At 53.0% G+C, this 24,190-nt stretch overlaps 3 protein-coding genes across 6 annotated transcripts; 2 read left to right on the top strand and 1 right to left on the bottom strand.

Annotated features, from left to right (window-relative positions):
* Window positions 1-1,489: 1,489 nt before the first annotated feature.
* On the top strand, window positions 1,490-5,113 carry CLDN19 (claudin 19). The gene is made up of 4 exons (XM_027658076.1): window positions 1,490-1,712; window positions 2,920-3,084; window positions 3,287-3,374; window positions 3,793-5,113. Exons 1-4 carry the CDS (start codon window positions 1,490-1,492, stop codon window positions 3,947-3,949), a joined length of 633 nt encoding a protein of 210 aa, XP_027513877.1. The 3' UTR covers window positions 3,950-5,113.
* A 4,575-nt stretch (window positions 5,114-9,688) lies between these two features.
* On the top strand, window positions 9,689-12,278 carry LOC113954060 (claudin-16-like). Its single transcript, XM_027657939.1, has 5 exons — window positions 9,689-9,802; window positions 10,201-10,303; window positions 11,281-11,445; window positions 11,596-11,791; window positions 12,197-12,278. Exons 1-5 carry the CDS (start codon window positions 9,689-9,691, stop codon window positions 12,276-12,278), a joined length of 660 nt encoding a protein of 219 aa, XP_027513740.1.
* A 2,340-nt stretch (window positions 12,279-14,618) lies between these two features.
* YBX1 (Y-box binding protein 1) lies at window positions 14,619-23,512 on the bottom strand. 4 transcript variants are annotated; one of them, XM_027658072.1, is made up of 8 exons: window positions 23,149-23,512; window positions 22,979-23,042; window positions 19,521-19,554; window positions 17,393-17,482; window positions 16,869-17,171; window positions 16,444-16,523; window positions 16,073-16,350; window positions 14,619-14,990 (listed from the first exon to the last, which is right to left on the bottom strand). In XM_027658072.1, exons 1-7 carry the CDS (start codon window positions 23,309-23,311, stop codon window positions 16,104-16,106), a joined length of 981 nt encoding a protein of 326 aa, XP_027513873.1. In that variant the 5' UTR covers window positions 23,312-23,512; the 3' UTR covers window positions 14,619-14,990; window positions 16,073-16,103. The 4 variants fall into 4 exon arrangements, with proteins under 4 accessions (XP_027513873.1, XP_027513872.1, XP_027513875.1 ...); XM_027658071.1 differs by having other exon boundaries at window positions 14,619-14,995; window positions 23,149-23,510; XM_027658074.1 differs by having other exon boundaries at window positions 16,073-16,338; window positions 23,149-23,509.
* Window positions 23,513-24,190: the final 678 nt, after the last annotated feature.

Genomic DNA, 24,190 nt, shown 5'->3' with positions numbered 1-24,190 from the left:
GTGTTGTAGCCCTGCAACCCCACAAAGGTGTTTTGGGGGGGGACAAGGTGCCCCAGGGGCAGCAGGGGCAGTGCAGCCCTCGGCTGAGCATCCCCTGGACCCCACTCCTGCAGCGTGGGCAGAGACCCACCCTTCCAAGGAGGAGGGAACCGTCCTTGAACAAGAAGGACATTGAGCACTCTGGCACCCCCGGACAGGGCATCGAATTGTTCCCGCGGGTGTCTGGCCATTACCATAACCATCCCGGGAATGTGGGCAAATAAATCCTGCCCCGCTGCACCAGCGCCCAGCACCCCCATCCCACTGGGAGAGGGCGTAGGGCAGGGCCCGTTCAGCATCAGGGTGGGCGAGGGGGGTCTGGGGTAGGTTTCTCCAGGATGAAAAGATGGTCCCACCGGAGGGTGCCCACCATCCCCGCGGCTGACCCCGGCTGCCTGGGCGCGTGAGCAGACTGCTGATGAGGCCAGGGCAGTTAACCATTGCCAGGTCCTGGGGCTGCCACGGGCTTGGTGTCACCGGGGTGGTGGCACGTGTCCCCCCTACACCCCGTGTCCCCCTCCTGCAGGGGGACACCGCTGACAATGGCGTCTTTTGTTGGTGCCACGGTGGGTGGCGTGGTGTGCCCGAATTCCCTCACTGAATGAACCCCTTCCCTGCTCCCTGTCGAATTCCTGGAGCCACCCCCGGGGCCTCTGTGGCTGGAGGGGGGCTCCCAGCCCACGGCAGGTGTGCAGAGGGTCATGATTTGGGGGGGGAGGGGTCACCTCCTCCACACCCCCTTCCCGTTGGGGACCCCAATTTTCCCATATCCCTCCACTGTTGTTTGTGGAGTCCCCATCTCCCTCAAGACCCAAATATCTCCTGTAGGACAGAAATGCTCCCCATGCCCCAAATCTTTACCCCAAGGCCAAATTCTCCCTTCCAGGACTCAAATCCTCACCTCCAGCCCCAAATCACTCTCCTCAGATTCAAATCTCTTCCCCCTCAGATCCTAAATCTCTCCCCCCACAGAACCCCCAACCCCTGGGGACCCAATGCTCCCTCTCAGGCCCCTAATTCCACCCCTCCCTGCCCCCAGTACCCAATTCTCCCCCAAGCCCCACATCACCCCCCCTTTGGCCCCAAATCTCCCACTCGAGACTCAAATCTCTCCCCCTGCAGAATCCAATGCTCTTCCCTGGGGATCCAACGCTCCCTCTCCAGATCCCTAATTCTGCCCCCCTCCAAGCCCCACATCACCCCCAAATCTCCCACTCGAGACTCCAGTCTCTCCCCCCAGACCCCAAACCTCTCCCTGAGCAGACCCAACGCTCCCTGGGACCCAACGCTCCCTCTCCATGCCCCTAATTCCACCCCCCTGCCCTCCCCAAGTACCCCATCCCCCCTCACTCCAAATCCTCCCCCCACACACACTGGCCCTCCCTCCCGTGCCTTTTCCCTCCTCCCACGCCGCGCTGCATCCCGCGGGCGGTGCGGGGAGCGCGGGGCGATGGGCGGCGGGGCGCGGGAGCTGTGCGGGTACCTGGCGGCGCTGGGCGGGTGGGTGTCGGCGCTGGCGGCCGCGGTGCTGCCGCAGTGGCGGCAGAGCTCGTACGCCGGGGACGCCATCATCACGGCCGTGGGGCTCCACGAGGGGCTGTGGATGAGCTGCGCCGCCCAGAGCACCGGGCAGGTCCAGTGCCGCCTGCACGACTCGCTGCTCTCCCTCGACGGTGGGTACCGCGCTTCCTTTCCCGGCTACAGCACCCCCTCCCCTCCCCTTCCCTCCCCCACCCGAGCTCCCCTGGGATCCTGAGCACCTTGAGGTGCAAGAACCGTCTCCGAACTCCCCTGGGATCTTGAGCTGCCCTTGCCCCCTGCTCCTGCAGGTCGAGCCCCTGCTGTGGGTTTGACGGCCCCCACATGGCTCTCAGCCTCTCTCTGTGTCTGAACCCACCTGTACAGGTGGGTTTGAAACCCCACGCCCTGCAACAGGTCTGTGTCCTCTGGGTGCCTGGGTGCCACCCCACCCTTGCAGGTCTGAGCCCTGCTGTGGTTTTGACAGACCTTCTGTGGCTCTAAGCCCCCTCTGTGTATTTGAAACCATCTCTATGGGTTTGAAACCCCACACCTGCAACGGGTCTGTGCCCCCTCGTTGTCTGGTGCCCCCCCCCCCCCCCGCAGGTCTGAGCCCTGCTGTGGTTTTGACAGCCCCCATATGGCTCCAAGCCCCTCTCAGTGTTTGAACCCACCTCTATGGGTTTGTATCCTCTCAATGTCTGGGTGCCCCCTTCCCCCTCCACGGGTCTGAGCTCCCCCTGGCCCCTCCGGAGTCTTCTGGAGATCCAAACCCTTCCTGCCCTCCTCACCTCACCCTAGGTGTGAGCCCCTCTAATATGCCTCTGACCCCCCTTAGAAAGGTCTGAGCCCACTTCACCCATCCACTGAGCCTCCATGTGGGCCCAGGTTTCCCCCCTCCATCTGTGAATCTGAGCTCCCCACACCAGGGCCGAGCCTTTCTTGGCCCTGTGGTTTCGAGCTCCTTTGTGAGGCTGGGATGACCCCTGACCCTGGTGGGTTTGAGCCCCAGGGTGGCCATCACATTTGGGGACCAACAGTGCCCCATGGGGACATCACAGCCTCCCCCTGCCCCACACCCCCAGGCTGTGGATCACCCTTGTGGTATCTGGGGACTGTGGTGCTGCTCAGGGCAAGGTGTTTCCCAGCCCAGACAATCATGAGGAGGATGAGTGTGGCAGGGGGAAAGGTCAGGGATGGTGGGGTGGTGCCCTGAGCTGAGGTCTCTGTACCCAGCAGGTACAGTGAGGGCAGGGTTAAGGACACATCCATCCCCAGCGTGGGACGAGGTGACCTTGCTTCCAGTGCCCGGCTGTGGCCAAAGCCACCTGCTGGGAGCAGCTTTTCTCCCCTCCCTTGCAGTTCACATCCAGACCTCCCGGGCTCTCATGGTCATTTCTCTCCTCCTGGGCTTCTTCGGCATCATCGTGAGCGTGGTGGGCATGAAATGCACTAAAGTTGGGGAGGAGGATCCTGTCACCAAAAGCCGCATAGCTGTCGCCGGAGGTGTCCTCTTCATCCTCTCTGGTAAGGCAGCTCCAGCCTTTGCACCTCACTGGTGCAGGAATCCTCACAAACACCTCTGAACGCTGTTTGTTGGAGCGTTCAGCGAAGGCTTCGTGTCACTGATGGTCAGTGTCATTTGATGTCTGGTGGGGGCTGGACTAGGTGACCTTTAAAGGTCCCTTCCAACCCAACCCACTCTGTGATTCCATGGTTCTGTGCCCAGGTCTGTGCTCGCTGGCTGCCGTGTCCTTGTACGCGACACAGGTGACCTACGAGTTCTTCAGAGAGAGCGCCGTCCCCATCAACGCCAGGTAAGAGCCTGGCCCGGGGGGTGCTCTTCACCTGAACCCCATCTTGTGCCTGCACTTCCCACTGGACCTTCCCTTGTTGGTGTCGGCAGGGCTGATGTGCCACATGGGAGGGACCTCTGCCACCCCTCACTGCCACCTTGCAGAAGATGTCCCCGAGGCTAAAGATTTATTGTTACCAGCTGGGACAGGCTAACGATGCACATGGGGAGTTTCAGCCCAAGGGAGGGTTAAAGGACAGGGAAATGGAGGAGCTGGATCCAGCCAACGTGAAAGATGGGGACGGAGAGGGAAGAACCAAACTCTGCCTCGGCATTGCCGGTCGCCTCCATCAGGGCTTCGAGCTTCCTATTGCCCATCTCAGCTTGCACCTCTGCCTCTCTGCCCCCTCCCTGATGCTCCCCCACCCCTTTCTCCACAGGTACGAGTTTGGCTCTGCTCTCTTCATTGGCTGGGGGGCCGCCGGCCTCTCCATGCTGGGAGGGTCCCTCCTGTGCTGCTCCTGCCCTGCCAAGGAGCGCCGAGCGCAGCAGTACCACCGGCAGTCACAGCCCTCCACGTCCCGGGAGTATGTCTGAGCCCTCACCCTGCCCTCCCACTGCCTGGTGCCTCCCTCCCCTCCCAAAAACAGGCCAGACCCCGGTGCTCCCACCCCACCTGGTCCCCTGAATGCTCCACGAGACCTTTCTCCTCCTCATCTTCCAGGTTTCAGCACCGTTTGCAGTGCCAGCCTCTAAAATAGGGCTTTCGAGGGTCACAGCTCCCATATCCATCACTGCCAAGGTCCCCTCGGGTGGGCAGGGTGGCACCCCCAGTCCCCTGGGGTTGCTGGGCCGTGTCCACCCGTCACAGGGATGCTGCAGGGGCAATGGGGGGAGGCTGATGCCAGTGCCACAGGGGCACAAAGCCGATCCCGTGGGGATGTGCTGCACAGAAGCACTTTGTGCCATGACCACCCCTCTCCCACAGCCTGTTTTCGGGAGCAAGTGGGGAGCGAAGCCAGTGCTTGCTTTTCCTGAGATGAGGTTTTCACACCTAACAGCCCCAGCCCAGCTCAGGGCTCGAGCATTCCCATGCCCTGCTTTTGGCAGAGGGATGCTTCCAGTGCCTTCCTCCACCTCATTGCTACCTAAACCCAACGTTTTTAAAAATTATTATTAATTATTACTAATTCCTGCCTGGAGGTCAGTTGCTCCAGCTGAGCTCTGCCAGACAAAAAACTGCCCTGGGCTCGTTCCTTCCTAGGACCAGGCTGTGCCTTGTTCAACAGAGGAATAAATGGGTTTGGGCAAATTAAAGCAGCAAAAAAAAGGGGGCTCTGAGCACAAAGGAGGGTTTGTTTTTATTTTTGGTGCCCAACTCACCTATTTCGAGCGGCAGATGGACAGAGCCTCAAATTTTGGTGCCTCCCTGCTGGGTCCAAATCCCCCTTCCCGAACAGGACCCCCTGGAGCAGGCGGTGAAGGCTCCAAACCCAACCTGCTAATTGCCTCTGCCTCCTTGAACCCCCACACCACTGCTGCTAATTGCTCTGCAACTGCCAAAGCTCCAATCTGGCTGTAAATCCCCCAAAACCCCCCATACCCCCATCCCTCCAGCCCTGCTGCATTTGTGGCACCAGCCAACCCACAGGGAAAGACACTGGAAATAATCCAAACAGCTTGGTTATCTATTTTTTATTATTTTATTTTTTAACCCCAGTTAGATGAAATAGCTGATTTTTTAAAAAATTTTCTTTTGCTCTATTTTGTTTTATTTTCCTCAATCTTCTTTTATTTTGCTCTATTTTATTTTATTTTACACTATATTCTTTTATTTTACTCTATTTTACTTTCTCCTTCTCTGTTTTATTTTGCTGTGTTTTATTTTACTCTATTTTTCTCCATTATGTTTTCTTTCCTTCCATTTTATTTCCTTTCCCTCTGCTGACCTGCTCTGGATCCCAGGCTGTGCTGGAGGAGAAGCAATGCTATTTTTCTTTCCCTTCCCCCTGCACTACCTGCCTCTTTCTCTTTTAAACTGCAAAAATTAAAACTGTGTCCTGCACCCCTCAGGGAGAAAGCAGTGCTTGTAGGTTGGCTTCACCCATCAGGTGATCAGGTGATCACCCCCAAGATCACCAACCAAAAGGTTTGAGAAGGAACCCTGTGCTTTAAAACCCACCAAAAAATCGACTAAAAAGGCCTTTTTATATCGCAGTGTTGTGTAAAGAATGTTTTTATTCTTTTAATATAAAATTCCACTAATTTTTCTACGGGACGAGGGATGGGTGGGGGATTTTTAAATGCCTTTTTTTTTTTTTCCTGTTTGTACTAAAAATTGTATTAAAATATTTTCAATCACGGGTATCTTTTTTGGAATTGTCTCTTTTATCCCCCCTGACTCCCCATCTGGACCAGTCACCCCCAGTGACTCCAGTGCTGGGTCAGAGCCACTTCTGCAGCGTGGCCCAGGCCTCTCCCCCACCCTGAACAGTTCTTGCCCTCCTTGCTGAATACCCTGACTCTTTTGCTACATATTTCTCTTTGAAGGAGGGGACATGGCCTTAAAAAAATCGCTTAATTTAAGGTTAAACCCCTTGGAATCGTCCCTCTACAGGACTCTTCCCAAGGCTGAAATGCCACCACCATTTTCCTCTTGTGGACCCTCAGAGCTGAACTCTGCCTATTTTCTCCCATTTTCCACGAATTCAGAGCTGACTTGTGCCTAATTGGGCACTTTGCTAATTTAAGCCGATTTTTGCTCCCCTGTGTAGGGGCACAACCTCCTGCCCTGTCACGCTGTGCATGTTTTTCCTCAGGGATAACACTTTCCATCCCGGTTTTTGCAGGGCTGCTGTCTCTCCTCAGCATCCTTGTCCTGCCTGCCAAACCTGCTCCACAAATAAATCCCATCCCCACCTCAAAAACCAGGATTTACCGTCCTTGGTGGTTCCTGTGACATCTCCAAGGGTCACCCGAGGGCTCCCTGGGGACAAGACACTGGGGCTGGAAGAACAAGGAGGAGGATCTGCCTCTGTTTACAGGCTAAAACAGAGTTTCCCCCCTTCCAACACACAACTTTTGGTCGATAAAACCAGTTTAATGAGCAATATTGAAGGTTTCTGGTCATACCTCTTGCCTTCAGCTAAGCCCCTGGGAAATAACAGTAATTTTAAAACAGGTAGAAATGAGGGAAAAGGGAAAATTACCCCCCCCCAAAGGTGCACACAGGGGCTTTTCTTACACCTCTGGGACGTGGCTGTTTGAATTTGGTCATGGTTTTATTAATTTTTGTTCACTGTCCTGCCCCAACAGCATCTACTGAGTTCTCTCCAACTCTCTGAGATGCTCCCAATCAAAGAAAATGTCTTAATTTCTTTTTTTTCCTCTCCAGCCATAGCAGGCTTTTAACACAGTGTGTGTGCTAAAGCATCAAGATTTGGGTCTTGTCAGCACCACTTTTGTAACACAGGGGTTTGACAAACCTTGTGGGATCCGAGATCTGGTTTTCACCTTCATTAACCAGGGAAAGGAGCTTAATTACTCAACTACTGGTGGCTCTGCCCCTCCACCTGCATCTTTTAACCCTCCAAAAGGTTTCAGTTGGGGATTGACAAGGCAGATTAGTTTGATGTATCATAAAGTGACTGTTTAGATGAGCAGAAAATACAGATAAACTTATTTTATAGGAGCTACAGTTTTGTATCACTTGGGGTCACACCAAAATTTCACAGGTCCTGGATGCCCAAGGACCATAAATTCCTGAGCTGTAAAGGTTGGAAAATGAAGGTTTGCAAACCTTTCTGGATGTTTTCAGCACTAATTCACTGCTAACATGCCAAAGCACTGGACCTGCCACATGCCAAAATCCTGGGAAAACAGGATAACTCAAAATAAAGCCCAAGCAATTGTACACATCAGGCACCTGGGGGGGTCTCTGCAGGGCTAAAGCTCAAGACTGGTGCATTGCCAAAATCCCCACAGCAAAGTGCTGTAGAGGATTATCCAAAGGGAAAAAAAAACACCAACACAAAAAACCACAAAAAAACCCCAAAACCAACCAACCAGAAAAACCCACCAACCCAACAAAAAAATCCACTCTAAAAACCCAAGTGCAAAATGTAAATATTCTCCAAAATGGAAATATGGCTGTTTCCCATGGGTCTGGGATGCTCTGAGGATGCTGCAACAGGGATCCTGAGCAAGAAAGAGAGAGCAAAAGGGATTTTTTTTCCCCCAAATAGTAGAGGATCAGAGAATAAACATGAAGTTTTTAGCTCCAAGTGCCAGGCAGTTGGGGTGCTGCTCCCCAGGGTCACAGGCACCTCCTCAGGGGTTGCCCAGACATGGTACCTGAGCCATCCCCATTGCAGTGGTTGTCACTTGTTTTCTGCTTAATGGAGGGAAAAAAAGAAGGGTCTTAATTATCAACCAAAAGAGTTAATTATCATCTTGGCATTCCAGATTCTTTCCTTGGCCCCTTCCACCCCTCTGACTCTCTTGCACCACTCCTGGGTTTTAGGCCACTCTGGTGTCTTGGGCCACTCACCCCTAGGCAGTAACTAAAAGGTCTAATTAAAAAACAGGGGATATTTGCCCAGGACACAGAGTCCCCCACCTGGGGAGAGTTCCCAGCGGGTTCCCAGAGGTTTCCCCACGTGACATTTTTGTGGACACTCCATTCCCAGCCTGTGAGTGCTCTAACTGCAGGGATGCCCATCATGTCTCAGAGCACAAAGCCCAGCTGACGTGCCTTGGACAGACCTTAAATAGCCCAGCACAGGCTCTGGCCAGCACTGCCTACCCCTGGCTCCAACAGATGGGTCAAGATCGAATCCCATTGGCACTTAAAAACCTTCCAGACCCACATCCCCATCCCAAATCATCGGCGACAAAGAGATTCTGTCATCATCCCACTGCAGCTACGATGAGCCTGTGGTGAAGGTAATGCTCCCCCTGAGCCCCTTTTATTGTCAGCTGGGGTTAGGGCTGTTTTCTCCCAGCATTAAGAATTTCTTTCTTTTCCTTTTCTTTCTTCTCTTGCTCATATAACTCAAGTAGCTGAACAGATTTTCTTCAAAGGCTGCAGAACAACCAGGGTCTAGTGGAAACAAATAAAGTTGTGGGGCTTGCCCAGAATGGAGCCTGGGAAATTAAAAAAAAATTATTGTAAACTGGGGTCTAGGAGGCTGCCTGTGCTAAGGTACACTCAGAGTGAAGCTGGTGGAAGTGCTCAGAGATGATGGGGGAGTGATGTCTCTGCTCCCAGTGATATCCCAAGAGGGGATGTGGGGGTAGATGTGGCACACTGGGCATGGGGACCATGACCTTCCTCTCCAGTTCTGCCCCACTAGGAGCCAGGGCTGTGCCAGGGTGGGCAGCCTCTGGCTGGAGGTACCAAACCTGGTGATGACAAGGTTATCACCTCGTGATAATTAACCCCTGGAGCTCAGAGACTAACCTGGTCTCGTTAATTAACACATCCATGTAAAGCCCCATCAGAAAGGCTGTTGCAGTGGTTGCAACTTCAGGCACTAAAATATTTGGCGTTTTGGGTTGCAAAACATGGCAAGGTGGGATTTCCACCCAGTCTTTGCTGACCTGATGTCCACACCTTGGGCACAGCTCCCTTCTCTGCAGAGTCTCTTCATCTCTGGCTAGGATGGAAATCGAATGGTTCCATCCCTTCTGCTCCTTGGAAAGCCTTGGCAGCTCCTCAGGGCACCCATGTCATACCCCAGCAGCCCTTGTCTGTCTTGGAATGGGAGATACTTCTTTGGGCTTGTGCTTGGGATTAGGACACCTCCATGGGGCTTGTGCTCCAACCTGGATGTTTCAACACCTCACGGCTTTTCTGGGAGGAAAAAAAACCAAACACAAGAAAAGGCAGATGATGTCCCCACCAAGTCACATGGCTGCAGGGATGGAGGCATCCAGAGAACCTCTGGATACCAGAAGACCCAAGCTCAGGTCACAGGTTTTGGCAGCAGCTGTTATTTAACAGTGGTTTCCAGCAGCTCTTGATTCCCAAAGGGCAACTACTGATGGTTGGCAGCTTCTGTTTGGAAGAGAGGGAACTGATGTGGGAATATCTCCTCTGTAAAATTACTGTGCCCCTGAAGGCTCTCTCTACATATAAACTTGGCAGCCCAACCTTGGCTGAGGGGACTGGAGCGTTTTGACAGCACTGAGCACCCTGAGACAGGGCCCATGTGGCTCTTAGGGATCCAGAGGACACCTGACAAAGTCAGTGGCACTTTGGCCTTGGTGGATCAGGTAGCTGGAAGCAGCCAGAGCAGAGGTGGTGGATGTCTCTGTGCCCTTGCAGGTGTCCTCATGAGCTCAGCTCTGCAGATGACAGCGTTGGGGCTCACTCTTCTCTCAACACTCTTCCTGCTCCTGGCCACGTGCACGGACTGCTGGATGGTCAATGCTGATGACAGCTTGGAGGTGAGCAGAGAAACCACCTTCAAAGGTGAGCAGAGCAACCATCATCCTCAAGGTGAGAAGAGCAGCCACCTTCAAAGGTGAGCAGAGCAACCATCATCCTCAAGGTGAGCAGCTGAGAGCTCTCCATGAGGTTGCACCGTGTCTCCACAGGCTTGGAAAGGGACACGGTGGAACAAACCCACCACTTTCTGCTTGAGTTGAAGGGTTAGAGGATTAGAGAGATAGAGAGATGCTGGAGAAGGAGGAGGAGGAGGCAGAGAGCAGGTATGGGTAGGGAGTCACTGGGATGTGTCCAGGTGTGGTGGTAGGAACCTGAAATCTGCCCTGCTGGGCTGGGAGATCCCTGGGGAGCTGGGAGGGCTTTTTGGTGCTTTTTGGTGTCTTTCTCCTGCTTCCAGGTAAGTCACAAATGCCGAGGCCTTTGGAGGGAGTGTGTCACCAACATGCAGGATGGGGTTAGGACCTGTGACCAGTATGACTCCATCCTGGCTGACCACCCAGGTAAGCTGGCCTGGCCTGGGGGCATTGTTCAGTTCACAGCTCAGTCTTCTTGAAAGGGAAGAGGGAAAGGGATCCTTGTTGCACTGGGCTGCCCTTCATCACTCAGCAATGCCAGCCCAAGGTTACTCTTGGTCTCCTGCCCCGAGCCTGGCCTGGGCAGCAACTTAGGGTTCAGCCAGACCTACCATGGGGTCACCAGCAGCAGAGACAGTGAAGCTGTGTCACCTGACAACAGAGGTGTTTTGGCACGTGGAGCCCAGCTCTTGCTCCTATTGCACACTGGGATTTGCAACCCACCATGCTGCAGGCAGGGCAAGGACCGTTCCCAATGGCCAAGGACTTGTGCCAGCAGCTCAGGGACAGTCATATCGGGGTAGGGACAATTCTCCTGGCCTGCACGGGGCACATCAAGCCCTGCACAGAGAACCCTTGTGTCACAACACATGGGACAGGTCATGACATGGGACAACCCGGATTCAGGCAGTAGAGAAGGAAAGAAGAAGCCAATATGGACTAAGGGAGGCTGCCACTCTGCTCTGGGGAGGAAGGAGCTTTTCAGGGCTCAGTCCCATCACAGCTGATGATGTGACCTGTGCCAGGTTTTCATCAGTACATTGACATTTGCTGTTCCAAACACCAGCTACACAACCTGGGGGGAAGAAACAGTCTGGACAGCAGTGTCTTCTGCCCAAGAAGGTCTTGAGCAGATGACCACATCCTGGGTGCTGATGGGTGCACCTTAAGTTATTTGGTTTCTTGAGCTGTTCTAATTAAGCCCTCATTAAGTTTCTGATGAGCCTGCTGAGCACCTTCCCCTGGCCCATGGCAGCAATGGAGTTGGTGGGTCCCAGTGCCATGGTGCCACTGTGAGCTGGGTGGCTCTTGTAGGGACACAGGCAGCAATCTGGGGTGGAGAGACCTGTTCCTCTGACCGTCCTTCATTCCCCTTTCTGGTTGTTTTTTCCTTCCCTGCCCAGTGAAGATCGTGGTGACACGGACCCTGATGATCACAGCAGACCTCCTGGCTGGCCTGGCTTTGGCTACACTGCTCCTTGGGCTCGATTGCATCAAGTTCCTCAAGGAAGACCCTTGTGTCAAACTGAGGATGTGCTATGGGGCCGGAGTCATACTCGGCATTGGGAGTGCGTGGCTGGGAGTGCTCAGGGGCAGACAGGTCTCGTGTCCCACAGGGAGCTGGGAGGGGTGCCAGGAGAGCAGCACCCCCTCAGCAGGGCCTTGGGGAGCTCGGGGAGGGTTGTGTGGTTCTTCCTAACCAGCCCCATTCCTCCCAGGCATCCTGGGGCTCGTGGGCTCTGTGTGGTACGCGGTGGACGTGTACGTGGAGAGGGCCACGCTGGTGTCACACAACATATTCCTGGGAGTCCACTACGACTTCGGGTGGTCCTGCTGGCTGGGGATGGCTGGCTCCACTGGCTGCTTTGTGGCATCTGTCCTGCTGACCTGCTGCCTCTATGCCTGCACAGGTCAGTCTGCCCTGTCCCACCCCATCCCATCTCAAGCAGCTTTGTGCCCTGCAGGGATGTGGAGTGAAGGATCAGCTCAGGGGGGGCAGGTTCTTGGAGGGTCCAGTCCAACCAAGGGGGAACTCCTTTGTGCCCGGCCTGTGTCCCTTGGCTGGGGAGGGTACACCAGGCAGGACGGGGCTGAGTGAGGGCCTCATAAGGTCATGGAGGGGGTGCAGGGGTCCATCCACATCCGTGGCACCTCCAGGTCCTGGTGAAAGCATGCTGATGTTTACCCAAAGCAGTGGCCATGCTGGAGCTGAATCCCTGTGACCAGCCAGAGCCTGAGCCATCAGCTCCACCAGCAGGGACGTTGGGCAGGTGATGCCTCCCCAGATGTCATCTCCAGTCCTTACCCCTGGTCCCACAGGGTGGAACTGACCCCGCTGGCTGTCCAGGTTCACTTCTCCTGCCACGTCTCCACGCTGTGGCAGCCTCAAGTCCTCCTGTGACTGCCAGCCATGACACAACCCCAACTCTTTCCTGGCAGCCCCCAGCAGCCACTGGCAACCCCAGATGCGTTCCCAGCCCTGGGGTCGAACAGCCACCAGCAAGATGTATGCCATGGACTCCCGTGTGTGATGGCCAGCAGCACCTCCTGCACCCGCTGGGGGATGCTCTCCTCGCCAGTATGACCCCATTAAAGTACCAACACCTGTACTGGGACCTTTCTGCAGCTGCTTCCAGCCTCTGGCTGCAGCCAGCTGCAGCATCAGGGGCTGCTAAAAGCAAGGGTGCTGCAGCATTCACCCAGAGAAGGGTTTTTTTCCCCACTTCCAGCCAGGTTTCATGAAAATAAATCCCAGAAAAGTGTTGCTTTAAGAAAAGATGCCCCCAAGTCCCCTGGGAAGGCTGTTGGGACACTGAGGGCAGAGGAGCTCCTCTGATGTTTCTCAGCCCAGGCTTTGGAGGAATTCAGTGGGAAGCCTTTCTGCACAGAGTAACACTGACTCCACGTGGCTGGTGGCCCCGGTCCCTCCCACATCAGCCCCGCTGGAAACTGCCCCTGCACTCTGGCCTGGGGCAGCACGATGTTTGCACTCCAAAACTGGGCAAACCCAGGAGCCTGGAGCACTCAGTTATCAATCTTTTCATGGGGGATCATTGGGGAACAGCCAAACTCATCGGGCACAAGGAGGTGAGTCAGTCTGAGGTCTGAGGGAGGTGCTCTACCTGCAGAGTGGGGTTTTAAAGTCCACACAAAATGGGAATTCATTTTCCAAGTGAATTATTATCCTTCTTCGCTTGCAAACCATTATGAAAACAAACCAGAATCCAAACCCAATAACAACTCAATCCTCACCAGCCCTAGTCACTGAATCCTGGTTTTGTGCTCATTTCCTTCCTTCTCACCCTAAGCTCAGCACACAAAAACCTCCACAGCACAGGGAAGCTGGGCAGAAGCTCCCTGGCACAGGCTCTGTCACCCTGAGAGGCAGCAGGTCAAAGCCTGAGCAGATGGTGCTGCAGGGGCACACTCAGCCCCCAAAACAGACAAGTGTGAAGGGACTTGCAGCTGCACTCCTGCAGCCCAGCCCAGCCCAGCCCCGCTGCAAAGCACTCTGCACCCCAACCCAGAGGAGCTGCAAAGGTCTCCTGAGCCATCTGCCCCCTCACGTGAAGCTGAAAGGCAGCGAAGCTGTTGTTTATTGCAGCTCCTGCCAACAGCTCATCCAGGGTGAGTCTGTCGGTGTCAGCAACACCCCAGGGACCTGGGAGAGGAGGAAATCCAAAAGCTAAAGCTGAGTGACAGGAATAAGCAGCAGGAATGACAGTTTGCTGTCAAACAGCAGTGCCTAGAGGGCAGGATGCTCACAGCTGGCACAGCTGGGGGACGGGCAAGGGGGAGTGTTAGAAGGTGCTTGGAAAGAGCGAAGCCTGGAGCACAGGGCTGGTGGGGCACTGGAGCCCACAGGAAAATGATTAAGAATAGAATTAGTGTGTAGAAACATCCCAAAAGCTGCCCTTGGACAGCCACCTCTGTGCTCCTGTCCCCCTGGGGGACATTTGGGGGACATTGCTACTGCTACAGCCAACCCAGGCCCCCTGGTTTCACCCCCAGTTCCCCTCCCTGCACACCTGCAGCAAGACACCAGCAACCTCTGCAGCAGCTGCTGTGATAACAGATCCGTGTCCCAAAAGATCAAGAGCAGCACAATGACAGGTTTGGGATTATTTGGAATCTAGAACCAGGCCCAGGTTGCCCAGGGAAGCTGTGGCTGCCCCATCCCTGGAAGTGTCCAAGGCCAGGTTGGACAGGGCTTGGAGCAACCTGGGATGGTGGAAGGTGTCCCTGCCCATAGCAGGGGCTGGGACTGGATGGGCTTTTAAGGTCCCTCCCACCCAAACCCATCTGAGATTCTATCATTTTGGGGTATTTCTTTCCTTTTTTTCTTTTTTAAGCACCCTCACACCACCTCAGTTCTGTGGCTGCTGTATTCCAGCAGGGGCACAGCTGAGCTGCCCCAGCAAACAGCTCTTGGAAACACACTGTGCTCACACCAGGCACTCCCCTCCCTCCGTGCCTGCCCATCCCATTCCAGTGGGACTCAATCCCTCCCTCCGTGCCTGCCCATCCCATTCCAGTGGGACTCAACCCCTCCCTCAGTGCCTGCCCATCCCAGTGGGACTCAGTTGCATCTTAATTGTTTTTTCACTTTAATTTCTGTGTTTTACCCCACCAATCCATATGCCCAAGGAATAAAGCAGTCATTTTTCCCCCCCCAAACCTTCTATGAACACTTAAGACCCTTTCAGACAGAAGAGGGTTTTAAACACCCAAGCACACACAGTAACTCTTTAAGACCTTTATTAACAGATGCTTGCAGTTTGACTTGAAAAAATCAGGCGTATATTTCATACAAATTAAAAATGAGGTTCTTAAAAATCTCAACTTGACCAGATATGAAACAATTTACAAACTTTTTAAAGGTATATTGAGAAAAAACAGGCTTTTAAAAAACGTGTTTATCATTTCCAAAAAGAGAATTCTTTAGGTAAAAATAATAAAAACCCCATGCTGCATAGATAATGCAGATAGTTCTAGTAATCTGGTCAACAGCAAAAAGCAAGCACTTAAGGTCTTCAGTTCCAATTCATTTGTTCATTTCTTATTGCTGGAATTTCATTTTCTTCTTCATTTCTTAAAGTCTTTTCTTTGATGACTAAACTGAAAAAGAAAAAAAAAAAAAGGCTGATCAGACAGGTGACAGAGGGTTACAGAGGTGCTCTTAGTGCCAAGACTCACCTGCAATTTAAAAACTCTCCCTGAGCTGCCTGTCACATGTTCACAGGACAACCCTTGCCAGCTATTGATGCTTGTCAACCCCAACTCCAGCAACCACACCAACCACAGGAGCAACACCAGATTCCAGAGGGGACCCCAGAGAGAGCAGTCAGTCAGTTTAAATCCAAAGAGATTCTACCTGCATCTCTCCCTTCCTGCCATGGGGACGGCTGTTCCCACCTGCTCTGCCAAGGAACACAGCTGAGTCACTGCCCAGAGCACAGAAATCACAAACAATAGGAGCCAAAGTGCCACAGTGGTGTCCCCTTGAAGGCCATGATCTAAGAGTTCATCTAGGAGGTGCTGACCATCAAGATGAACACCAGAACTGTCCCTCAGAAATCAGCACCAAACAAGCACCAATTGCAGCCAGGCTCCCCTGCAACAAACCCAACTTCTGGGCCCTGCCCTGCACGCAGCCCTCCCAGGCACCTCAGCACTGCAACCATGGCTGCTGCAGGCTCTGACAAAAGGACCACTTTTTTCCAGCAGTTTGATTAGATAAAAAGATGCTCCCAAGACAATCCTGCTAATTCTGCATCAACTTTGTAGAAATGGATGCTGAGGTCTCATTGCCATCCACACCCCTGTGTGAATGAGCTCAGACACTGATGGAGCTCAGTAAACCCCAGCACGTGGTTCTCCTGGCTACAGGAGTCACTACACCTGCACTGTTTGAATTTCTGGGTGGACAGACACTGCTGTAAGCCCCAACTACTGAATGCAGCCAAGGTTTTAAGTGTAACTCCATCAACGACAATTAAAGCCTGTCACTAAGTCCTCCCAATTAACCAGCACTGGCACAGCAAAGCCTCACAGTTCGGTTCTGTGGGCTCACAGCTCAGTTACAGCACACGTGAGCAAGAAGAATCCAAACCTTGTAAGGCACAAACTAAAAAAAAAACCAAACCCCTCAAAAGAAAGTCAGCAAACGGCCCCTGCAGGCCCCCAGCCACGCACCCGGATGATGGTAGAGATGTTAAGCCGGTGTTTACTCAGCCCCGCCCTGCTCGGCCTCGGGAGCGGACGTGTTCTCAGCTGGTGGTTCGGCTGTCTTCGTCTCTTTGCCATCTTGTGGTTTAGGGTTCTCTGGGCGTCTGCGTCGGTAGTTGAAGTTACGGCGGTACCGACGTTGAGGTGGTTGCTGACTTTGGGTCTCGTCCCCTTGGTTCTCTTTATCTTCTTCATTCCCATCCTCTCTAGGTTGTCTTTGACGAGGAGGACCCCTGAAAGTCAAGCTAGGCTTTAACCATGCAGCATCTGAGCATCGCCATGTCCTGGCTCTGTTGCTGAAAGACGAGTGTAAGACCAGAAGCTCATCTCCAGTATACCTGCGAAATCGTGGTCTGTAACCCCGGTACATGTTCTGCCTGACTGGTCTGCCGTCTCCTGCACCCTGGTTGTCAGCACCCTGCAAGACATCAGGCCACACACCTCCTCAGCCCCAAGCAGAAGTGTGTTAACAACACAGCTCATCGTGCCACAAGGAAGGAGCTGAAAAGGTGTCACGTTCAGTCAAGGTGGGCAACAGCTCTAGGGCTCAGGTGTGTGCACACGATGGAGAATCTTTCGCTTAATCACATAAATTCAAACACACTGGTTTTTAAAAGCTATAAGACCTTTAGCTACAGCATTTCATCTTACCGCCAAATCCTAGCAAAACCATCTGGAGTGCCAAAAGAGAAGCGCCAAAAGCCACGTCCCATCACCCTGCTCCACCAAGACTATTCAGCACCACGCCTTAGGCAAACATTACCTCCACCATCTCTCCCTGTACGGGAGGGTTGGAATATTGTGGACGACGCCCGTAGGGCCTACGCATGTAGTAAGGTGGGTACCGCCGCCTGCGATAGGGACGGCGCTGCTGGGCTTGACCTTCTGGGATGTTCTCTGCTCCTTCGTTCTTCTCCCCACTCTCACTGTTCTGGTAGTTTTGCTGGTAGTTGCGTGGAGGGCCCCTACGACGTGGATATCGTCTGTAATGGTTACGGTCTGCTGCGTATTTACTGCCCTGCACTGGAACTCCTCCAGGTCCTGTAACATTGGCTGCCTCCGCGCCCTAAAGAGCGGGGACAGCGTTAGGGAGACAGTCAGCAGCCCACCAGCTACAGCACAACACAGTCAAGCACTGAGCAACGATTTACAGCCACATTGTGAAGCAATGAAAAACCATTCACCTCCTCGGATGTCATCAGGCATCGACTCAAACCACAGGCACCACACCAAAGCCTGCAGTCCGAGTTTTCCATGTGTGCTCTGACACCCGAGAGATGTGTTTACCTTTTCTCCCTCAACCACATCAAACTCCACGGTCTCTCCATCTCCTACGCTGCGGAGGTACTTCCTGGGGTTATTCTTCTTTATGGCAGTCTAACAACACAACAGTGCAGGTACAACATGAGAATACAAAGGAGTATTTCTGAAGACTTTATTTATTTTTATTTTTTTTTAAGATTACTAAATATTTAAATTCCTCATCTTAGGAGAAAGATCTGTACTCTCAAAAAAGCAATTGAAGCACTGGGAAGATCCAGGAAGCCACAAAATGCACCTCTGTTACTACAGTTCTGGCCTATTTGAAACGTGCAACAACTTTACCATTGACTGGAAGCATCTGCCAACACATTGTCTGCTGGCTGAGAAAGCAGCTTGAAAACAAACAGCAAAACTCCCACACCACACACTGGCCACAGGATTCCTAACCAGAGTTTAGCACTCAACACCACCATGGTAGTTACACATTCCCCTGAAGCACATACAGCAATATATCAGCCTTCCCAATCACCCCCTTGGATTTCCAGCCTTCCACCATTTCCCACACCACCACAGGACACAGCAGCCTCTGGGTCCCATACAATATAAACACAGCAATGGACAGAAACCACGAGATTTCTTCCTCTTGAGGCTTCCAACGCCATTGCTTCCACCACAGGATTTACCAATTAATCCTAAATCTACTCTAGCTGTATATGACACACCAAGGATTGGCTCTTCACAGGTGCCAGCAGACAATCCTCTGGTTTAGACTCAATTTTCAGTGCTCTGCAGTAGTAGGTGACATCTTTGACAGATGAGTTAATGCTGGAGACTCACCACGCTCAGCCATGTCCTGCTCATCAAATACTTCACCTCAACAGCAATACCACTGTAACAACTTCAACAAAAATACTTGCAACACAATTCAACTATATTTTTTTCCCCCTAAATGGAACAAAATCCATAGAAAAACATGCCCACAAGTCTCAGCCTATATAGCAGTGATTTTAGGGAAAGCCTTATTACAACAGCAGCCAGTCCAAAAGCTCTTGTGAGAACCAAGCTAGACAACAGGGATGGGGAATAGCAGGCACAGCTAGAGCTTCTCAAACAAGCTGATTTGTTTCAGATTAGACCCCTAAAAGTGGTTCATTGTAAAAACTGTTACATTAAAACAAATCATTACCAAACTGTGATTTTAGAAACACAGACAGTAGTTACAGGACAAGTCCTGAAACATGACTAGTAAGTCAAGGTCACTCACAGGTGACTCCACTTGCAAATCAGGTCTGAAAGCTTCCCTTCAGGGCACATATCCCTGCCTGCTCAGCCTTTCTCCACTGCCCACTACAGAACAACCTCTCACAAACCAATGCCTCTAACAGCTGGTAATTTAGACACAGAACAAGCAAGAAGCTGTGAGCTGACAAATCAAACACAAAATGCTTTCCAGGGGTTGCTTTACCCTTCCTCTGTGTTAATATCAGCAGCACATCCCTAACTTGAGACAAAAGAATGATCCATGGACTCCTAAATGCCAGGAGTAAACCATGCCCCACTAAGAATTCCTTGTTGGCTGTTTCCTGACAGGAGATCCTAAGACAGAAAAGGTGAAAAGCACACTGCTGACCACAGCCTTGCCAGTCAGACAAAGGACTAAGCTAAGGCTACCCCTGCTCACCATACATTATAGCTAAGGATACATATCTGTTAAACTGAGGAATTCCCTACTGAAATCTTTGTAGACTTTCACTGAAAGCCTAGAGCAACAAAATCTATAAAAGTTTTTCCTAGGGAAAAAAAAACCCCTTCACTGGCACTTCATCCTTATTACAGCCCAATTAATTTCTCTCCCTGCTGCAAGCTTTTCATTTAACTTTATTTCCAGATGCTTACTTAACCACTGTATGACTCTACAAGGAGACTGGACTCCAAGCAGTTATCCCCACGCACACAGTGGCAATTCTCATCACTGCACATCATCTCAGCCCCATGTACCTCATGTGGGCACACAAAACCCAGGCTCTACTTGCAAAGCAACAGAGAAACAGATGTTTGTGTTCAAGTAACAGAGAATACATGAGGTTCTCCCACTTCAATCCTACTTACATGGGTCAGGCACAGTCAAGTTTCAGTTTCAAGGAGCTCTTACCTGATGGACAAACACATCTTCCTTGGTGTCATTCCTGCAAGACAACAGGAAATTGAGATTCATGAATGAAATGCACAGTAAATTAAAAATTCAATCGTCTGGCATGGAGCCAAAATGCAAATCTATCGTGACAACAGACTTTGAACATCAGCCTCGTTCAACCTGCTCCCAACTAGTTCCTACCAGCTTACTGCATGCAGTAGAGAGATCAGCAGGAAGCCTGGGCAAGGTGCAGAGCACTCACTCAAGCCCAGTAAGGCACGTTCCTCCTCACTTCTGCACACTCCCCTATCCTTCACATCCCACAGATGGAGATGTCTGAACACCTGAAAGGGACCAGTCACTCCTTCCTGGCAGTGCTCTGTGGGGGACTGGCTTCTGCAGCCTTTGGAAGCAGCTGTGCCCTTGCCACTGGAGTCCCAGTTACATCCCCTCAGCCTCAAGGAGGCTGCCCATGAAGACAGCAGGGTCAGTCAACTCTGGATCTCCCCTCCTGAGAAACAGAAAACAGCTCAAGTCTGTATCAACAAGGACCCAAGAACATCCATCCTTCAGCATGATCATGGCAGAGCTTCCACAGCTGCCATGAGGCAACCAGCTCTGGTCAGGAGTTCCTGTTCTGCTCTGAAGAGGTGCAGAAACACCCCTGCACTGGTTAGAGCTGCACAAACCATCTCCTGCTCCTGACACACGGACACCCCAGCTCCCATCACACCAACCCACCCTCGCTGTGGTGGTAGCTTTGTTACTGCATGGAACAGTTTGAATCAACCTGGAAGAGGCTTTTATTTCCTAGAAGGACTGGTTAAAGACGTAAGTAAGCTTGTGGGAAAACGTGCTCAGAACTGGAGAGCTCACAGCTATGGGTAACAGAATGTTTGGGTTGTTGTTGTTTTAAGATAAAGCCAGGTGCTCCTCACCATTGGCTTTAAAAAGTGACAATTCACAACTAAGACTTTTTCCAAAAGCTCCATCCAAGCTCCAGCTATTCTGTCAGACATCACCAGTAAAAGTCAGTCACCTTGTTTCCCATGGAATTAATACCCACAAGCCCCAAAGGTTACTGGGAAAAGGCAGCCAAAAGGCAGCAGAGCAGAGCCACTCTGATTCATCTTCAAGGCCCCACAATGCAGCACCCAGAAGCCCTTGCAAAGCCAGAGCCTAAAGACTCTTCTTCACAACAAATGTCCAAAAACTGAAAACCTTCACAGGAGGCCAGTGACACGTTTCTAGTAAAAATGCTGAGCCCCTTCCTTCAGCCTGAGCTCAAAAATGGTGGCAGAAGTGCTCATCCTCTGTGCTCCACAAGTGTGGACACCCTGCACTTTTGCCCAACCAGACCAGATGCTTGGTTTTAAAATCCTTTTTCAAATTTTAAAATCCTTTTCCAAATTTCTATTTAAGAGGACATCTGAGTTTTAGATGGACAACTGACTGGGTCACACAGAGCCCAACAGTGCACACACACAGGCCATTTCACAGCCCCATGCTGTTGGCCAAGCCATTCCCAATGCTGTTTTCCAGCAAGCACACCTGGAAGCACCAAGTGTGCTGTTGTGGGGATGGTGGAGCAGCAGGAGATATCACTTTCTCAAACAAAACTTGGAAGGGTACAAGAAAAAACCCCAACAAGCCATTTAGTTGATCTTTGCACTAAGCCACTCTCTTATTCACATCTTTAATCCATAAAAATAAATAAAAAAAAATGGAATCAGACAAGCCAACAGACTAATACAACTCCACTGTTAAGTCCAGCAGGGCATCAAAGACCAGGCCAGACAATACTAAATACCAGCTCCAGCTCTGGCAGGGACAAAGCCAGTGGCCTGCGTGCCCGTTTCTTATTTTGACAACCATGAAAAACAATTGACAAAGACTCAGAAATCAAACTCCTATTTCAGAGCAGAAACGCACTTCTCACAGAAAAGCACGCAGGAAACACCTGAGGTGTGTGTGCACCTACATCAAAGCTGACTTCTGCTCCAAAGCTCGTTTCATCTGCCAGCAGGTCTGGCTAAAGCAGAGCCGTGCAAGGGCAGGAGCTCCCGCCCGGCTTCCCTGCAGCCAGGCAGATTCCAGAGCTGAGGAAATGTCCTCCCGGTCGGTTCCCAGGCTGCAGCTCTAATCTTTTGATAACAGCAGATCATGCTGGGTTTCTCATTATGAATGGCAACCTCAGGGATTAAACAGCTGCCAAAGTAATGACTAGGGAAGCCACTCGGATGTCTTAACTAGCTGCTGCTGCTTCCTCACTTGACTGACATCACCGAGCATTTCCACTACTGAGGGAACAGGAAAAGCCTTCCCTCGAGGTGGGGTTTGTGGCTGGGGCTTGGGAGGCGTTTCCAGCACCAAAGACACGGCAGCTCCCAGGCACTGGTGACTGCACAACACTGGGAGCTGGAACAGGGCATGAACGATGTAAACTGGGCTGACTGGGAGGCAAGTTTGTAAAGCTGCAGACACAAAACCAATTCAGGAGCTTGGCAGACACTTTGGACCAGCTCAAAGTAACAGACAGTTCAAAAAGGCAGTGTTTAAACCCAAGTGTAATAAAAGGTCCAATAAAAGCACTACACTTGCTGCCCTAGAGGGGGATTCCCCAGTCTTCAGCCACACTCCAAGACTGGGGGCTTGAAGCACCAGGAAATAAGGGGAACAGCTCTGGCAACTCCCCAGGGGAGGCCCCTCCAAGTGACGGGCCCCAGAACTGCACTTTTTTAAAGAACTGGTCTGCAGAGCACTGCCAGGACTCCTCTCCCTGATCGGCCTATTATAAGTATTCACACAGCTCCTGAAGCGTTCAAATTATTCTTTCACATCAACCACCATTATAAAAAGAATCTTTTGGGCACTTGTTTCCTGAGACCTGTCCATACACTCCAGTGAGACAACAGACAACGTGCTCCTTTTGCTCCACGTGTTATTAGGGGGAGTTCTCATGAGAGCAGAGCTTGCAAACTACCAAGTGCTCAAAGCAAATTTTTGCTTGCATTGTCTGAACTCCAAGCAAGAGTTCAAACAAATACTGTGTGTGCTGACAGCTACTTTTATATTTTTAAGAGGAAAAAGGCAGGAGTTTGAACAAATACCATCAGCACACTGACAGCTATAAAATCTTAAGATTTTATAATCTTAAGAGGAAAAAAACCAACAAAACCAACCAAACAAAAAACCAACAACCCCCCCAAAAAACCGCAAACCACCACAAATAAGAAACGACTGTAACACGAAGACACATCGCCGTGGAAATAAACTCGCTGCCAGAGCGCAGCGCTAGGTAAAAGGTAAGGTAAAGGCTCCAGGTAAAACGACTCAAAAGCCAACCCGGTAAGCGGGTCAGAGGAAGGGCACCTCTCCCCAGCTCCCTCTGCAGAGGAAGCCCCCATCGCCTCCCCGCCCCTCCTGTCACCCGCACCCGCTCCCCGCCGTGACAGGGCCCCCCCGGGGGCGCTCACCTGTTGATGAAGCCGTAACCGTTCCTCACGTTGAACCATTTCACTGTTCCCAAAACCTTCGTTGCTGCGGGGAGGGAGGAGGGGGGGGGGGGGGGGGGGGTGTGGAAATTGGGGGCTTCCCACTCGCCTTCTCCCTCCCCCTCCCCCGGGGGACCCCCGCCCGCCCTCACCGATGACCTTCTTGTCCCCGCCGGCGGGAGGCGCCGCCGAGGCCAGGCCGCTCCCCCCGTTCCCGGTGCCGCCGTTTGGCTTGGAGTCGGCGGGCGCGGCGGCGGGGGCCGCCGCGGGGACGGGGGCGGCGGCGGGCGGCTGGGTCTCGGCCTCGCTGCTCATGGCGGCGGCTTGTTCGGTGCGGACGGTGGTGGTGACTGCTGTTTCGCGCGCCGCCCTCCCGCGGTTGTGATGGTGACTGAGGCCGGCCGTTGGGGGGGGGGGGGGGGGGCTGCTCCCTGCTCCGGGCTCGCTGAGCTCCGCTCTCCGCTCCCGATACCGATCGAACTGGCCACAATGGCGGCGCGCACCGGCTAGCCACCCCGCGCGCCCCGCCCGCGCGCCGCGCGATTCGCCAACCGCCCTGTCCGTTAAGCGGAGAGCCAGCCCATTGGCTCTCCCTGCCCCCACCGCCCGCCCCCTCGCCCGAAGCCTATTGGCGGCCGCGCCTGCCCGTCCTGGTGGGGGCGCGCGCCTATTGGCCGCTGCGCCCCGCGGCCGCCAGGCTCGCGCTCCTCACCGGCCGGCCCGCGAGTCCCCGCCCCCGGGCCGCTGATTGGCCGCCGCCCCCGGCGGTCCCGCCCCCGGCGGACGCGAGCGGGGAAGTGCGCGCGGCCATGTGGCGGCGGCGCCCGCGGTCCCCGAGATCCCTCAGGGAGCCGCGCGGCCCCTCACGGCTCTCCCAGGCCCCTCATGTTGCGCGCGGCCCCTCACGGCCCTTTTCGGCCCCTCACGTTGTCCGCGGCCCCTCCCGGAGCGCCGCGGTCCCTCCTGAGCCGCCCCGGCCCCTCACAACCCCTTCGGCCCCTCCCGACCCCTCACGCCCCACCCCGAGCCGTCGCTCCCGGCGCTGGCACCGCCTCTCTTCTCTTGTGAAGAACCCCCGGGTGTTTTGCCAAGGGACGAGGGCCGGTCAGCACAAGAAACACAGACACCAACTTTAAAGAATAAGTGTCTAAATTTACCATAGCGCAAAACAGCAAAGAATTGCAAAAGAAGCAG

Source organism: Corapipo altera, unplaced genomic scaffold (assembly GCF_003945725.1).
Source record: "Corapipo altera isolate COAL_440 unplaced genomic scaffold, ASM394572v1 301, whole genome shotgun sequence".
NCBI lineage: Eukaryota > Metazoa > Chordata > Aves > Passeriformes > Pipridae > Corapipo > Corapipo altera.
This window is presented reverse-complemented; position numbering and strand designations above follow the sequence as displayed.

Excerpts from the sequence above, each read along its gene's own strand:
- CLDN19 (XM_027658076.1), top strand. The coding sequence starts at position 1,490 with ATGGGCGGCGGGGCGCGGGAGCTGTGCGGGTACCTGGCGGCGCTGGGC. Across the intron at positions 3,085-3,286 it reads TGTCCTCTTCATCCTCTCTG|GTCTGTGCTCGCTGGCTGCC; the intron begins GTAAGGCAGCTC and ends TTCTGTGCCCAG. Across the intron at positions 3,375-3,792 it reads GCCGTCCCCATCAACGCCAG|GTACGAGTTTGGCTCTGCTC; the intron begins GTAAGAGCCTGG and ends CTTTCTCCACAG.
- LOC113954060 (XM_027657939.1), top strand. The coding sequence starts at position 9,689 with ATGAGCTCAGCTCTGCAGATGACAGCGTTGGGGCTCACTCTTCTCTCA. Across the intron at positions 9,803-10,200 it reads ATGCTGATGACAGCTTGGAG|GTAAGTCACAAATGCCGAGG; the intron begins GTGAGCAGAGAA and ends TCCTGCTTCCAG. Across the intron at positions 11,446-11,595 it reads AGTCATACTCGGCATTGGGA|GCATCCTGGGGCTCGTGGGC; the intron begins GTGCGTGGCTGG and ends CATTCCTCCCAG.
- YBX1 (XM_027658072.1), bottom strand. The coding sequence starts at position 23,311 with ATGAGCAGCGAGGCCGAGACCCAGCCGCCCGCCGCCGCCCCCGTCCCC. Across the intron at positions 17,483-19,520 it reads AAGATGTGTTTGTCCATCAG|ACTGCCATAAAGAAGAATAA; the intron begins GTAAGAGCTCCT and ends TTGTGTTGTTAG. Across the intron at positions 16,524-16,868 it reads TACAGGGAGAGATGGTGGAG|GGTGCTGACAACCAGGGTGC; the intron begins GTAATGTTTGCC and ends GATGTCTTGCAG.